Here is a 16,113-nt window from a genome sequence, read left to right as displayed (position 1 = left end):
TGAACCATCTTGAGGTCTGCAGCATCACAAAAGTCAGTTTTCAGCCAACTTGATTCACTCCATGTGATATCAAGAAGTGGTTGAGCACACTGAATACGGGAAAGCCTATGGGCCTCAACATAATCCTGGCTGTAGTGCTGAAGTCTTGTGCTCCAAAACCAGCCACATCAGTAGCCCAGCTGTTTGAGTATAGCAAATCAATGACAACTACACTCAACAATGTGGAAAATTGCTCAAGTAGATCCTGTTCTCAAAAAGCAAGATAAATGCAACCTGGTCAACTACTACCCCAATCTACTCTTAATCATCAGCAAAGTGATGGGAAGTGTCACTGACAGTGCTATCAAGTGACACTTACCTGCCCATTGATGCTCTGTCTGGGTTTCGCCAGTGCTACTCAGCTCCAGACTTCAATACAGCCTTATATGGACAAAAGAGCTGAATTTCAGAGGCAAGGTGAGAATGACTGCCCTTGACTTCAATGCAGCCATTTGACAAGAGTGTGGCATCGTGAAGTCCTTGTAAAATTGAAACCAATGGGAAGGGAGGGAAAAGCTCTCCCCTGACTGGAGCACAAAGGAAGTTGGATGCGTTGTTGGAAACTAATTATCTCAGTCCTAGGTCATCACTGCAGAAGTTCCTCAGGGTAGTGGCTAAATCATCATTATCAGTTGGGCTGCTTTGTCCTTAATGGCATTAACACTGTCAAAACCCCCACTTATCAACATTCTGGGGTTACCATTGACCAGAAACTTAACTGGACCAGTCATATAAATGCTGTGGCTACAAGAGCAGATCAGAGGCTAGCTATTCTATGGCGAGTGACTCACTTCCTGGCTCCCCAAAGCCTGTCCACCAGCTACAAGGAACGTCAGGAGTGTGATGGAGTAGCCTCCACTTGCCTGGATGAGTACAGCTCCAACAATACTGAAGAAGCTCAAAACTATCCAGGACAAAGCAGCCCAATTGATTGGTACTCTATCCATCACTGAAACATTCACTTCCTCCACCACCAGTACACAGTGGCTGCAGCGTGCACTATATACAAGATGTACTGCAGCAACTTGCCAAGGTTTCTTCAACATCACCTCCCAAATCTGTGATCTCTACCACCTAGAAGGGCAAAGGCAGCAGGCAATGGGAACACTACCAACTCAAGTTTCCTTCCAAGTCACACACTATCCTGACTTGGACGTGTACGTTCCCTCATCGATGCTGGGTCAAAATCCTGGACTCCTTACATAACAGTGTCTGGGAATAAAATCACCACACAGGCTGCAGCAGTTCAAGAAGGCTCATTATCACCTACACTCAAGCAATTAGAGATGGGCAATAAATATTGGCCTTTTCAGAGAAGGCTACATACATGAATGAATTTAAACACTCCCCTAGTCTTTCCTCATAGCCCAGCACTTTTTTCCCGTTTCAAGTATTTATCCAATTCCCTTATAAAAAGTTATCATTGAGTTTGTTTCCAGTGCCCCTTCAGACAATGTGTTCCACTTGTTGTGTGAAAAAGATTCTGCTCATTTTTTTTGCCAATTATCTTAAATCTGTGTTCCCTAGTTAATGACCGTCCTGCCACTGGAAACAGATTCTCCTTATTTACTCTTATCAAACCTTTAACTATTATGAACACACTATTAAATCTCCACTAACCTTCCCTGTTTTAAGGGGAAAAAGCCCAGTTGCTCTAGTCTCTCCACATAACTAAAGTCCCTAATCTCTGGTATCATTCTAGTAAATTTCCTCTGCACCCTCTCCAATGCCTTGGCATCCTTCCTAAAATGAGGTGCCCAGAACTGAATACAATTCTGGATATTCCAGCTGAGGCCTAGCCAGTGATTTACAATGGTTTATCGTAACTTCCTAGATTTTGTGCTCTTTTCTGTTTCTACTTCAGATTTCCAGCATTTGCTTTTAACTCTGTTGCAAATGACCCTATACAAACTCTGCCATTCCATAATGCAATAGAGAATATAACTGCACCATTACAATAGCACAATAAAGATGGTTTTGAGAAAACATGGTCATACCTAAAAATAACAGCTAGCCGATCCAGCCATATGGTGGGGTCCGTAGCGAGGCCATTGGCAGGCTCTTGTGCCAGGAGCTGCAAGTAAAAGAAATCATGATTACAACCTGATGAACTAGGGCTTGAACTAGGGTGGCAGTGGGGAGGGGAAGTGAGAAGACTCTGTTTCAAAAGAGACAGTTATGCAAAACGGAAAGCCCACCAAAAATTGGATTGGAAAGATCCCCGGCATCAGCAGACAGGGATAGCAGAGTTCCATGCCACAAGTCTGAGCTACACTCAGAGGTATTGTGTTAATCCACTGGCCATTGCCCATTTTCTGACTCTACTCTCTTACCTTTTTCAGTGCCATGACTTGTACAGCACACAGCTCACTGAGGCATTCGGTGATCTTCTCCAAAGGAAGCCGGCAAAGAACAAGTGCTGTGCCTATCGCAAAAAGAGAAAATCTATATAGTAATAAAAAACACAAACAATCTATCCTCCACCCAGATATTGCCAATTCCAAACCAGGTTTGGGGTCTTTTAAATATACACAGTAAATTATATGCACAGATAGTACAAAAACAGAGTTTATAATTTTAACCTAACTTGCTGTGCAGGAAATGGGCAGGTTCAGTTCAAGGGCCATATTGATGCATTTGGTAAAATTACCTCCAGAAAAGGGATCATCAGGGCCAAAACAAAAATCACATTCCTCAGTAGATTGATCTTAACCCCATCTTGCCATGTTCCAGGCAGGTCCCCTAAATTCTGCTTTCTCTGTAGATTAGACTTATGGTTCCAATTATTGCACAGTAAATGGCTGAGCCCTCTCCCCTCAGGCCCTACACTTTTGGGCCTGGACTGATGCACAGAAGTACTTGAAGGCAGAGTTAGCTCAAAGATGCCCAACTGTAATTTAGGAAATGCAACAGTTAATGAGCACGGCAAGCTTTCACAAACAGCAATATGATAATGGTCAGGTAATCTCTTAGTTACATTGGTTAACAGATAAATATTGGCCAGGACACCAGAGAGTGTTCTTCTGCTTTTCCACGATATATGGGATATTTTATATGAACTCCGTAGGGCAGGAGAGACCCTCGGTTCTGACAGAACAGCATTTGCTCGGTACTACACTGGGAATGTCAGCCTAGAGTATAACCTCAAATCGCAGATTGCTCTTAAACCCACAACCTTCTTATACATGGGTGAATGTGCTAGCCACTAAGCTAGATCTATACACACCTGATGATGTGTTGTTAGTTCAGTTTAAAAATAAATTTAACACCAAACATAAAAGTGCAAACTCAGTGCCCTGTGCTCAAGGGCACTACCTGAACACCGACAGTGTTGTCACTATGTTTATTCCGGTTACTCTTACCAAGTATTCTCATTTCTAAAAGGCACTTTGCCAATGAGCCTGAAAATACAAAATCCGTAAATTGTGCTGCTGGATATCTTCCCAGTATAAGTAGTAACATTTCACACACTTGCAATCACACTTCACAGATTCAAAATAATTGGCAAAAGGAGTAAAAGTGATGTGAGGAAAGGTTTTTTCACCCAGAGGGTGGTTGGAGTCTGGAACGAACTTTCTAAGAGGGTGGTGGAGGCAGGTTCGATCAAGGAATTCAAAAGGGAATTGGATTGCTATTTGAAAAGAGAGAATGTGCAAGGTTACAGGGATAAGGCAGGGGAGTGGGACTAAGTAAAATGCTCTTTCAGAGAGCCAGTGCAGGCTCAATGGGCTGAATGGCCTCCTTCTCCACTGTGAAGATTCTGAGATTCATTAAAATTCTAATTACAAGACCGCTTTCAAAATAATCTTTCCACCAGTAAGTGAATAGCTGACTGCAATCAGTTGATAATTCCTTTACTTTTTGCAATAGAAGGTTAGTCCTCCCCAAGGGAAACACAAAATCCTCTTATCTCTAGTTCCACACCCATCCACCAAATCCACCAATCAAACTCACTCACCTCATTGGGAAACTTACTAGACTCCTCTAAACAACCAGAGCAATGGGGAAGAGAAGGAAACAGGCAATTAGCAGGGTACAAACATTATGTTGTATATTGTTTTTGGACTTTGGTCAACAAATAAGCACATCTAGTGCAACAGCCATCATCCAACCCAATCCCCATTTTTTTATTCATTCAGGGGATGTGGGCTTCGCTGGCTGGGCCAGCATTTATTGCCCATCCTCAGTTGCCCTTGGGAAGGTGGTGGTGAGCTGGCTTCTTGACCGCTGCAGTCCATGTGGTGTAGGTGAGCCCACAGTCGTGTTAGGAAGGGAGTTCCAGGATTTTGATACAGTTATTGTACAGATTAAGATTTTAAATACCTTTCAAGAGGCCAATGGCAGCTTCATGCGAGAGGCTGAAGGTATCGAGAGAACGAACGATTTCCAGGAGGCCCTCAAAGTGCTGAGTCATGTGATCACGGCAGGAGGAACAGATGTTTTGAATGGCTTTGGCTGATGCTGATGCAAGTGTTTTCTCCCGCAGTCCCTTCATTAAATAATTTAACACTGGATCTTGTTGGGGGTGGGGAGGAAGAAAGCAAAACACAAGAGTCTTTGGGTTTATTTATTTATTATGGATAGAATTTACACAATAGAACAGACGATTTGGTCCAACTAGTCCATGCTGGCGTATATGCTTTACACCAGCCTCCTCCCATTTTACTTCATCTAATCCTATAAACATATCCTTCTGTTCCTTTCTCTCCCATGTGCTTAGTTAGATGCCACACAAAGGCATATATGTTATTTGTCTTAACTATACCATATGGTAGCAAGTTTAACATTTTCTTTTAATTCATTCACGGAATGTGGGCTTCGCTGGCTGGGCCAATGCTTATTGCTCATCCCTTGTTGCTCTTGAGAAGGCAGTAATGCCTTCTTGAACCGCTGCAGTCCATGTGGTGTAGGTGCACCCACAGTGCTTTTAGGAAGGGAGTTCCAGGATTTTGACCCAGCGACAGTGAAGGAACGGCGATACATTTCCAAGTCAGGATGGTGAGTGACTTGGAGGGAAACTTCCAGGTGGTGGTGTTCCCATCTATCTGCAGCCCTTGTTCTTCTAGATGGTAGTAGTCATGGGTTTGGAAGGTGCTGTCTAAGAAGCCTTGGTGAAGGCCTACAGTGCATCTTGTAGATGGTACACACTGCTGCCATTGTGCGTCGGTGGTGGAGGGAATGAATGTTTGTGGATGTGGTGCCAATCAAAGGGGCTGCTTTGTCCTGGATGGTGTTGAATTTTTGGGTGTTGTGGGAGCTGCACTCATCCAGACAAATGTGGAGTATTCCATCACACTCCTGGCTTGTGCCTTGTAGGTGGTGGACAAGCTTTGGGGAGTCAGGAGGTGGGTTACTCGCCACAGAATTCCTAGCCTCTGACCTGCTCTTGGAGCCACAGTATTTATATGGCCAGTCCAGTTCAGTTTCTGGTCAATGGTAGCCCCCAGATTGTTGATAGTGGGGGATTCAATGATGATAGTGCCATTGAATGTCATGGGGTGATGGTTAGATACTCTCTTGTTGGAGAAGATTGTTGCCTGGCACTTGTGTGGCGCGAATGTTACTTGCCACTTGTCAGCCCAAGTCTGGATATTGTCCAGGTCTTGCTGCATTTGAACATAGACTGCTTCAGTATTTGAGGAGTCGTGAATGGTGCTGAACATTGTGCAATCATCAGCGAACATCCCCACTCTGACCTTATGATGAAAGGAAGGTCATTGATGGAATAGCTGAAGATGGTTGACCAAGGACACTACCCTGAGGAACTCCTGCAGCGATATCCTGGAGCTGAGATGACTCACCTCCAACAACCACAACCATCTTCCTTTGTGCTAGGTATGACTCCAACCAGAGAAGAGTTTTCCCCGATTCCCATTGACTTCAGTTTTGCTAGGGATCCTTGATGCCACATTCGGTCAAATGAGGCCTTGGTGTCAAGGGTAGTCACTCTCACTTCACCTCGGGAGTTCAGCTCTTTTGTCCATGTTTGAACCAAGGCTGTAATGAGGTTAGGAGCCGAGTGGCCCTGGCGGAACCCAAACTGGGAGTCAGTGAGCATGCTATTGCTAAGCAAATGTCACTTGATAGCACTGTTGATGACCTCTTCCATTACTTTACTGATGATGGAAAGTAGACTGATGGTCGATAACTGACTGGGTTGGATTTGTCCTGCTTTTTGTGTACAGGACATACTTGGGCAATTTTCCACATAATCGGGTAGATGCCAGTGTTGTAGCTGTACTGGAACAGCTTGATTAGGGGCGTGGCAAGTTCTGGAGCACAAGTCTTCAGTAATATTGGCGTAATATTGTCAGGGCCCATAGCCTTTGCGGTGTCCAGTGCCTTCAGCCGTTTCTTGATATCACGTGGAGTGATATCATTTTTTTCATCATTCTGTGGTAAAGAAGGTTCTCTTGAATTCTCTAATTCCTTATTGTACTTATTAATAACCCCTTCATAATTTTAAAAGACCTTTATGAGGTCATCCCCTCAGCCTTCTCTTCACTATAAATCTTTTTCAAAAGATTTAACTGACAGGAAAATGAGCTGAAACTGCTTCCTGAAATTTCCCAAATTTAATAAACAAGTCACCTGCACAGGCCAAGTCCAGGCTTCAATTCTTCCAACTTATCTGAGCTCCCTGATCTCAGATAAACAAATGGTTCGAGTTCTACCACCAGCAGGTGGATCAGTAACCGTCGGCCATAGATTTAAGGTAACTGACAGAAGAGTCAGGGAGAGATGAGGAGAATTTTTTTTTTTTAAAACCGCTACAAGTTATGATAATCTGGAACATACTGCCTGAAAGGTTGGTGAATGTAGATTCATTAGCAACTTGCAAAAGGAAATTGAATTTTTACTTGGAAAGGAAAAATTTGCAGGGCTGTGGGGAAAGATCAGGGCTTAGTGGTACTATATGGATAGCTCTTTCCAAGAGCCGGCACAGGCACAAAAGACAGAATGGATTTCCTCTGTGCGCTATCTTTCTATGGTCTGTGACTGTGGGTTATGATGGAAAAACGATCAACCAGGGCTTAAATTTCAACCTCAAATTTCTATCCAAAAAAACTCAAGAGGGTTTAAAAATGATGTACAATAATGTTATTTGGCTATTTATTCACAATATAGTTAGCTGAACCAAAAACTACTCCCAATTACAAAGCATTTTATCACTTAGAACTCAAAAGTACTTCACACGTGACTTTCTGAAGTGCAGTCAAAGGAGGTAAACTATTATACACCAGTAACATCCTACAAAGAACTGAGAGATGGGGTCTGCCAAATTATACTATTTACAGCACAGAAACCAGTGTTTATGGTCCACACGAGCCTCCTCCAATCCCACTTAAATCAAATCCTGACAACATCTCTTTTGATTCCTTTCTCCATCACCTACCTGCCTACCAATTAACCTGTTTCTTGGCTAGTGTTGCTTGAACAACACTAGGAGAGCTCATTGCTCTTCAATAGCACCTTCCAAACCCATCAGGCAGAAAGAAAATGATGTCACATAGCATATTACGACAAAGACACACACAGCACACAAAAGCAGAACTTAACCCATCACAGTTGCTGCACACAATGATATTACATACCTAAGAATCTTGGATTTCTATCAACAACCTCGTTCAGTTCTCCGACCAGTTCAATGCTAGTGAATCGGACTGCCACGTGCACAGTGTCTGGGAGCTGAACTACAGCCTCAAGTACTTCAGCCAAGGTAGGGTTATTGTCACTAAAACAAAATAAAAAGCATAGAATGAATTCTGTTAGCAAACAGGGACTTTGTTTTTCTACCTTTAATCTTTTGCAATGGTTACCTAAGTATTTTTATCATAAAGTACCTCATCGTGTCTCAAAAACTACCAAAGCCCATCAGATATACTGAATTTACTTTCAAGTGCAGTAACTGTTAGATTCAGAGGTGCAGAAAACATTTTGCAGACAGTGAGATCCCTCAAACAGCAACTGGATAAATGACTAGGTAATCTGTTTTTGGTGATCCTGGTTGGAGAGGGAACATCAGGAAAACTCCTGAAGATTCTCTGAATAGTATCACGAGATCTTTAATGTCCACCTGAACAGACAGGTGAGACACAGAGCCCTCTGTGTAACATAGCATCTTTAGAGTAGACTCTGTGACAAAGTAGCATACACTGATTGCTGCACTGATGTGTCAAGAGTAGATTGTGTGCTCAAGTCTTTGAAGTGGGACATAAACCTAGTAGGACAAGGGCAGCAGATGCATGGAAACACCACCTCTTGCAAGTTCCCCTCCAAACCACACACCATCCTGACTTGCAACTATAATCGCTGTTCTTTCACTGCCACTGGATTAAAATCCTGGAACTCCCTCCTGAATAGTAATGAGTGTATCTACACCACATGGACTGTAGCGGTTCCAGAAAACAGCTCACCACCATCTTCTCAAGGGCAATTAGGATTGGGCAACAAATGTTGGCCTTTCCAGCGACAACCACATCCCGTGAAAGAATAAAACTACTACCTTTGATTTTAAAAAGCGACCAAGAGAGATACCAACTGAGCCAAAAGGACTATTAGAGAATAGCTTAAATTTCTTAGGCTTTTATTTAATTAAAGTCCCAGAGTTCCATGGTTTACAACTTCTCACCAGCCTAATAGAAGTGCCAGAGCTGCCTGAGCCCAGAAACTACTGGGAAATCCACACAGCCGGCAGCCTGGTATTGAAGGGGTGGGTAGCTCCACAGAATTGAATTTAAAGTGAGTGCCTCTTGTCTCCCACCCAAACAACTTGGCCATGAGGCTTAACAGCTAAATGTGAGCATATCTTCAACTCATGTCTACACAGGCACAATCCGGCTGGGAATCAAAGACAATGGTCAGGACTTATGATCTGGGCTGCCTTATTTTGAGCTACCATCGCAATCTTATCCCTAGAAAACAGGCGCATTTTGATCAAAAAGTACTCTCTCTCTTGACTTCCCCTTCCCTTTCTTTGGAGAAAAGGAAACTTCAAGTTAGCCTAATAAAGCCTTAAAGATTGTGAAGGGGCTTGAAGCTGATTTCAGCAAGTTGCTCACTGGGTCACAGAGTTTAAAACCCAGGAGACACATGTTAAAAATTAATTTGGAGTAAGAAGGGTAAATCAATTCCATCCAAACATTCACAAAGCCATGGAATAATTTATAAGATAGGACTGGAGAATAAATGGTGAAAAATTATTTCCAGTAGGGCATGAATTCAGGAATAGCATGAAAAACAAAGAAGGGAGATAAACAGTTAATGGAATATACTAAGGTAAAAGCAAAATACTGTGGATGCTGGAAATCTGAAACAAAAACAAAAATAGCTGGAAAAACTCAGCGGGTCTGACAGCATCTGTGGAGAGGAAGACAGTTAACGTTTCGAGTCCAAATGTAATGAATGGAATATACTATGTGCCTTGAAGCAGAGTCAATTGCATTTAAGGGGGGAAATGAAAAAGAAAAAGGTTTTAAAAGGTATGAGGAAAGAAAATGACTCATTGTTGAAGGAGGAGCAATACAATGTTCCAAAAAGCACTCTTTCTGCAAAGACATTTCTAGAATTCTACGATTTTATTCTACTTACGGATCTACACTTTTTGCTATGGAAGCCATGATGAAGAGGACAGCTTCAGTGATCTCCCAGGATGGCCCACTGTCTTTCAGTGTGGAATAAAGCTTAGGAGATGAATAAGACAATACAATATAATTAAATAAATTTACATTAAAACACTTTTAGGAACTTGAAACAGGAGTAGGTCGTTAAACCCCTTGAGCTTATTCCACCATTCAATTAGAACCGTCTTTTAACTCTAATTATTTTGCGACTTGAAAAAAAGAAACAGATAAAGGGCATTGTACTCACAATGTGCTCTTCAAAGGACATATTTACTCTACCCCATTATGGAAACTAGTTACCCATTTAGTCACCTTCTACATGCAAATTTAGCCCTGCAACTCTCCAAGCCTTCTGCATTGCTCCAATTCTGGCCTTCTGGCATCCTCAATTTCCTTTACCCCACCACTGGCAGCCATGCTTTATTCTGTCTCAGCTCCAGAATCCCCTCCCAAAATCTCTCCACCTCTCATCCTTTAAAATGTACCTCTATGACCAAGCTGTTGGTTACCATTCCTAAAGCTTCCTTCTTTAACTCGGTGTCAATTTTTATCTGAATCCACTCCCGTGAAACGCCTTGAGGCATTTTACCATGTTAAAGGTACTATTTAAATGCAAGTAGCTGTTACTCTAACATGCACTCCATTCATCTATTTATTCCCCTTCCATCGCCCAAGCACACACTACCTTATCATGGACTATTCACCCAATGATTTTATACAGCGCACACAAACTCTCTCTCTTAACACACTTGGGCCTCCAAATGACAGTGTATAGATTCCCTGGTCAGTTGTAGTGAAGGAAGTATTACACTGTTATTATAAATGGGTCAATATCTGCTAAAATAGCGAGTAAAAGCTTAATACAAGGTGTGCACACATTAAGGTTTGTACATTGAGGCTTCAATCCCTTAAGGAGAATTTTTTTTATATTTCCAATTTTCTCTTCTGAATGTTCTGACTCCTCTAACAATTTAATTCCACTGATGGCAGCCTTTCACCAGTGCCTCACCCCAGCATCTTTCATGTGGGAGCCAGAGTACTGAATGGGGGAGAGAAAATCAGTCAGGGTTTCTCTACTAATTGTTATCCAGTGACCTCTGGACATCTGACAAGATCAGGTTCAGCCATGATGGCTCCCATAGCCAAATAGCCATACCATCATGATCTAGACCATCAGATGAAGGGTGATCAATTGAGAAAATTACTGCAGAGTATGCAGCAATTATTGAATCTGGCCCTTGTGCAAATCAGTACCTTCAGAGGTCAAACCTAAAGCTCGCACACAATATTTCTATTAAATTACGATCCATGTTCAGATTCTTCCTGAATCTAGTGTGTCACCTGTGTGAAACATTCCATCGAACCAACCAGGAATATCACATCCTTCACAAGGTCAGACACCCTCATCCGGAACTCCCCAAAGTCATCTGAGTCTTCTGGAATTCCATCCTGCAGGTAAAAAAGTTAGCACAAGGCTTTAAAACAATGAAGGTGCCCATGGGGTAGAAGTAAATAAGCTAATTAACTTGGGCAATGGTCATAGGACTAGAGGACAGAGCCATAACATTCACAAGCTTTTACTAGGGTGGAAGGTAGAAGAATCCTCATTTCACTCTTGCAGGATAATGAATGAGTGGAGTAAACTCCAAGAGGGGGGATTCAGGGTCAAGTGCCACCTTTAAAAAAGGAGCTGAACCAATATCTTCTGCAAAGGGGGAACTGAAGAAGTGAAAGATATTGACACCCACTGCATACATATTTTTCACACAACCTTCTTCCATAGATTATATACAAATCTGCCTTATCATGGGCTACACCCACCCATTTAACCTCCTTCCATAAACCAAAGAAGTTGCTACTCATTGTTTAGCTGCACAAGTCAGGGTATTGTCCCCAACATGCTCATCTTTTTTAATGCTGCATAATTAGCTCCTGAGTCACAGAGACAAAGTAGTTCTGGACTTCGATCCATCAACATTGCTGAGTCAATAGGGGCGTGACAGTTGGCATCATTAATTATGAGAACGGGATGAAAATAAAAACATCAGTGTCTCCTACCCGACCACACCAGTGATCCCCTGCTGGAAACTATGGAAATGCAGATATGGGTGAATACAAGATCAAGCTGAGCTTGGCTGTTATATCCCACAATTGAACAACACCTTAAATACTCACTATTTAGGCTCAGAGATAATTTGGGAAGGACTCCAAGAGAGCTGGGCACATAAATGGAAACCCACTGACTCACATAATCAGTTTCTTTAATGCAGCAGAGATCCCATGTCTCTAGGTTACACACCCCAGGTCACCCACAACACCGTGGCAATTCCTTCTTACTGGTTATGAACACACATCATTACACCAATGCTCCTTCACATAGATTCCACCGATATCCCATCTCAGGAGACTAATGCGGTTAAAAAGGTCATGCATGAATTCCTGAAAATCTTACGTGATCTGGTTCTAGCTGGCAATGCCGGGCCAGGGCGTGAAGCAGCCGCTGAATGTATGGACGAAAGACAGCGTGACGCGATGGGTCATTCATTTTGTAGAGATGCTCTCCCAATCTGTACCAGAAGTTAAAGCTAATCTCCGCTACCTGGATAAACAGAAAGGACTCATCAACCAGAAAAGTAGGACAGAGACTGCTTAAATACAGTTTACAATTCCTCCAAAAACACTATTTAGACAACACAGAAAAACTAATCAATAAGCTACAGACATTACTTAAGAGGGCTTATAATCCTCCTGAACTCCACCAGTATGTCCTCATTTCATCCTCTCAAATTCTCCTACCGCTACTACAAGTGAGAGTTTTGTAATCACCTGTGCTACTGCACTAGGGCTTCAGGACAATCTAGGTCTAGAATTCAGGGCAGCATTGAATGAATGCTGCATTGTTGGAAGTGTCATCTTTCAGAAAGTACATTAAACCTTTGCATGGGTCGTCTGTTTAGGTGGATGCAGGTGATCCATTACAGCAATTCAACAAAAAAAAACCGAGAAGTTTTTCCTGAGCACATTAGGGAACAATTCCACCTCAATCAAAAGCAAGTTATCTGGTCAGGGCTCACATGCTGTTTGTGGGATTTTACAGTAATCAAAATAGCTGTCGCCGTTGCTGACATAATAGTCACAGCACTTCAAAGTAGTGCTTCACTGGCTGCAAAGCACTTTGGGAAGGTGCTCTATCAATGCAAGCTCTTTCTTTCAATACACTGTTACACAGCTCAAAATTTTCGCTTCAGATACAACTCAACTTTTGGAGGCCACAATCTGTTCAGCCAGAGAATCATCTGCAATGAGAATCATTCGCTCTTGCATTGTAACCACAGGTGTCCCCCAAGGATTTATCTTTGGCCCCATCCCATTTCTCATCTACCCCTGGGCGATATCACCCAAAAACACAGCATCAATTTTCACATGTAGGCTGACGACACCCAGCTCTACCGCACCACCACCTTGTGACTTCTCCACTATCTCTACGTTATCAGGCAGCTTCTCTGACACCCAGCCCTGCATGAGCAGAAATTTCCTCCAATTAAATATTGGCAAGACTGAAGCCATTGTTTTCTTCCCCCATTACAATCTCTATTTACAAACAACTGACTCCATTGCTCACCCTGGCAACTATCTGAGGCTGAACCAGACTGTCCGGAACCTTGGTGTCACATTTGACCCAAAATGAGCTTCGACCACATGTTGCGCCATCACTAAGACCTTTGTAACACCGCCCGACTCAGTCCCTGCCTCAGCTAATCTGGTGGTGAAATCCTCAACCGTGCCTTTAGACTTGATTATTCCAACATGCTCCTCACCAGCCGACCACATTCTTTCCTCGGTAAACTTGAGGGCATCGAAACTCTGCTGCCCATGTCCTCACTCGCACCAAGTCCCATTCACTCATTACTCCTGCGTCCACTGACCTACATGGGCACCCGGTTAAGAAAGTCCCTTAAATTTAAAATATTTATCCTTGTTTTCAAATCCCTGCATTACCTTGCGACTCCTATGGTCTCTGCAATCTACACAAATTCTGGCTTCTTGATCCAGATCGTCATTGCTCCATCACTGGTGGCCATGCCTGGAATTCTGCCCCAAACTCTGGAATTCCCTCCCCAAAACTCTTTGCCACCCTTGCTCTCTTTCCTCCTTTAGGGCATGCTTTAAAAGCTACCTCTTTGAACAAGCTTTTGGTTATCTATCTTAATATTTCCTTATTTGGCTCAATGTCAAATTTTGCTTTGTACATTCCTGTGAAATGCCCTGGCACATTTTGCTATGTTAAAGGCACTATATAACTACAAGTTGTTGTTGCTGTCGAGTCCCTGTGAACTTCTGTACTGATAGTACTGACTGAGTCTTCCTGTCCCAACATCACTGAAAGGTTATCTGGTCATTTATCTCATTGTTGGTTGTGGGACCTTGCTATATGCAAATTGGCTGCCATGTTTCCTACATTACAACAGTGGCCACAGTACAAAAGTGCTTTATTGACTGTAAAGCACTTCAGGCTGTCCTGAATGCATGAAAGGCACAATATAGTTTAATACAATACAAGTTTGATCATCTGTAAGTACACATCTAAAACACACATAGAAAAGTTTTTCTTCAAAGCGAAGGGTTCAGATTTCCATGGCTCAGTGTTCAATTGCACTCCAGGTTGTGGGGCTCAGTCACAAAGTCTGTCCTTGGTCTATAGCAAGTTAGCTGACCTCAGCCAGGACAAAGGGGAGTGCACAACATTTCATTGCCAGGGATAGATTAGAAAAGTTCAGTAGATTCTCCCACCCAGTGACCCGCTGCTGGGGATGCCCATCAGGGAAGACTGCATCATGTGTGATTAAAGCTGAAAGCCCCAACATCGTGCCCCCAAGCTCAACCATGTCCCCTTAGCTGGGGTACAGGAGGGCAACTGATGTCAAAAGAAATCTGCCCATCACAGGCCCCTGTCTTCAGAAGAAAGGGGAAAGTGTAATGTAACCTGTCAAAATTGAAACAGTAAAATCATTGCCAGGATCTGCCCACCACAATGTGACCAGGACCCTCTCCCTACCTCATATTGCGCATGCCCTGCACAGATCAGTAATAATTCCAGCGTCCGCAGGTCTCCGAGCCCTTGCCCTGGGGTCTGTACGATTGTCTCCAGAAACGTCTCACACAACTCGGTAAAAATCCGACAATAATTCAGAACCCTGTGCAGAGAAAGAATGACTAGAGATCAGAATGGGATGCAGAGTAAAATATGGTCGTTTCAGTTTCCTCTTTTTAAAAAATGAATCCATGATGAGACAATTAGGGTAGGGCAGAGAGAAGTACAATTGGGAGGCTCATTATATTCCGGAGGACAATGTGACATATTCAGCACTGTGATGCTCTATTAATTAGAAATGCTACATGGTATAAAATATTCAAAACATAAGGTTCCTCCCAAGTGAGCTGGTCTCAACCCTGGAAGCAGCTAGGTGCTACATTTTGTTTACTGCCTACAGGCTGCGGCAATGAGAATCAAAGTTCCCCAATCCATTGATCCTGCCTCATCCTCACTCCAATTGCTGGAAAGCAGATGCACATCAAAAGGGTTGTTCACTGTCACCATTAAGAGTCATGTGTGAATGACTAGTTGAGCTTTTAATCCATTCTTAGGATGTTGGTGTCATTGGCAAGGTAGTGAGGTGGTGGTGGGAGCGGTTTGATGTAATTGAGTGGCTTATGAGACATTTCAGGAGATAATTAATAGTCGATCATGTTGGTGCAAGTCTGGAGTCACATATAGGCCAAACCAGGGAAGGATGACATGTTACCTTCCCCCACAAAAAAATGACAGATTTCCTTTCTTTAGAAAAATCCAACAGCTTATTTCACTTATGCTGATGCCAGCTTTTTTATTCCCAGATTTTCTTTCTAAGCTGAATACATATTCTCAAAATGCCATGGTGGGATTTGAACTCTCATTCTCTGAACTTTAGTGCAGTCTCTGGATTACTAGCCCGGTAACATAACTATTAAGACTATTGAAAATGAGACGGCAAGAAAGAGAACACATCAAAGGGAGATGGCAAGGGTATGTCTAGTATTGACAGCATGTGAAGAGAAAGTAAAAAAGAGTGAAGGAAGAGCGCATTCAAAGGGATTGAAGGTTGAAAAGAGAGGGGAAAGAGAGGAGATAACAGCTGCCATTGAAAGATCATGCAGTGAAGGAACAAAACTGTGCATTTGAAAAGGAGAGAACACAAGCGAGCATGAAAGGGAGAGAGAGCTCTTGCAAAAAGCAGACTGCAGCAAAGAGTGTGGGGCAAGCACACATGCCCAAAATGCAGAAAGCAAGCATGTATGTGTGTACAGAAAGATGGAAGACAGAGTGTCCATGTGGGTATGGGGAGGAGAACTACAGCATGCAAAGGGTTGCAAGAGTTCAAGCAAATGTTATCACATAACTGAGAAGGAATAA

At 42.8% G+C, this 16,113-nt stretch overlaps 1 protein-coding gene across 1 annotated transcript in view; it reads right to left on the bottom strand.

Moving 5' to 3' along the window:
• tnpo3 (transportin 3) overlaps positions 1–16,113 on the bottom strand; it is a 60,672-nt gene that overhangs the window by 25,840 nt on the left and 18,719 nt on the right. The window contains exons 7-14 of the mRNA XM_078553131.1: positions 14,719–14,857; positions 12,115–12,261; positions 11,004–11,111; positions 9,631–9,722; positions 7,635–7,774; positions 4,363–4,554; positions 2,373–2,464; positions 2,037–2,113 (exon numbers count right to left, since the gene is read on the bottom strand). Of these exons, the coding sequence (XP_078409257.1) occupies positions 2,037–2,113; positions 2,373–2,464; positions 4,363–4,554; positions 7,635–7,774; positions 9,631–9,722; positions 11,004–11,111; positions 12,115–12,261; positions 14,719–14,857 (987 nt within the window). The remainder of the gene's footprint in view (positions 1–2,036; positions 2,114–2,372; positions 2,465–4,362; positions 4,555–7,634; positions 7,775–9,630; positions 9,723–11,003; positions 11,112–12,114; positions 12,262–14,718; positions 14,858–16,113) is intronic.

This window comes from Cetorhinus maximus, chromosome 12, assembly GCF_964194155.1.
Source record: "Cetorhinus maximus chromosome 12, sCetMax3.hap1.1, whole genome shotgun sequence".
Classification (NCBI taxonomy): Eukaryota; Metazoa; Chordata; class Chondrichthyes; order Lamniformes; family Cetorhinidae; genus Cetorhinus; species Cetorhinus maximus.
This window is presented reverse-complemented; position numbering and strand designations above follow the sequence as displayed.